This window comes from Microtus ochrogaster, chromosome 2 (genome assembly GCF_000317375.1).
Source record: "Microtus ochrogaster isolate Prairie Vole_2 chromosome 2, MicOch1.0, whole genome shotgun sequence".
Lineage (NCBI taxonomy): Eukaryota > Metazoa > Chordata > Mammalia > Rodentia > Cricetidae > Microtus > Microtus ochrogaster.
In genome coordinates, this window is record NC_022010.1 from 45,359,503 (window position 1) to 45,360,307 (window position 805).

The window sequence follows — 805 nt, forward strand, 5'->3', positions numbered from 1 at the left end:
GAGAGAGAGAGAGAGCGCAAAGAACTGGAAGCTTCACAATGAAGCTCCTGTAAAGAAGGGAACCACCACTCTCCAGGATCTCCTGCTCCCATGGAGCTGCATCCTCTCTGGGCCTGGAATCTTTGACCCAGAACCTTGCTTGGGTTGACCCTCCTTGGCTTTCATGCCCCTCACCGTCCTCCGTGGAGAAAAGCATCCGAAAGCTTGCAGGATTCCAGGGCTGCGGGAGGACTTCGCACTCCCCTCCTCCAGATTTCTTCCGACTCTGGGAGTACATTTGCAACTTGTTGATCAAGGTCTTCGAGGGGTCTGGGCCCCAAGACCCCTCGACCAGCAGTGGGAAAGGCCTAGACGCTGCCATCCTGGCTGCCTGCAAAACTGCAACTGCCAAGTCGCCCAATGTCACAGAGTTTTCATTGAGTTAATATCTCTTCCGCTTTCATTTTCACCTAGCAATCCCCAGATTGGAATAATGCAAACCCCACCCCTCCCACATACACACACCAAAGGACCTTGGACATACCCAGTCCCCCTCTTTCTTCTCCCTCCCTCAACAGAAATGAGTCAATCCCAGGAAGCTGGCAGTCCCATGGACTCTGGTCTCCAGTGCACTTTGCTTAGTATCTCTCTAGCTGGGCTCCTCCTGCACTTCAACCCAGCCACAGCTGAGCTTTGCTCCATCCCTAGGATAACTTCAGTATACACAAAACCCACATTGTATGACAGAAGAAAGGGGGCTCACAAACGATCCTCTCAGGATGCTCCCTGCTCACTTGGGGACCACCCCTCAGAATTTGATCTGCCT

General features: G+C 52.9%; 1 protein-coding gene across 1 annotated transcript in view; it reads right to left on the bottom strand.

Moving 5' to 3' along the window:
• LOC101980291 (poly [ADP-ribose] polymerase 14-like) overlaps positions 1 to 361 on the bottom strand; it is a 144,309-nt gene extending 143,948 nt beyond the window's left edge. The window contains 1 exon segment of the mRNA XM_013351166.1: positions 175 to 361. Coding sequence (XP_013206620.1) covers positions 175 to 361 — 187 coding nt within the window.
• Positions 362 to 805: the final 444 nt, after the last annotated feature.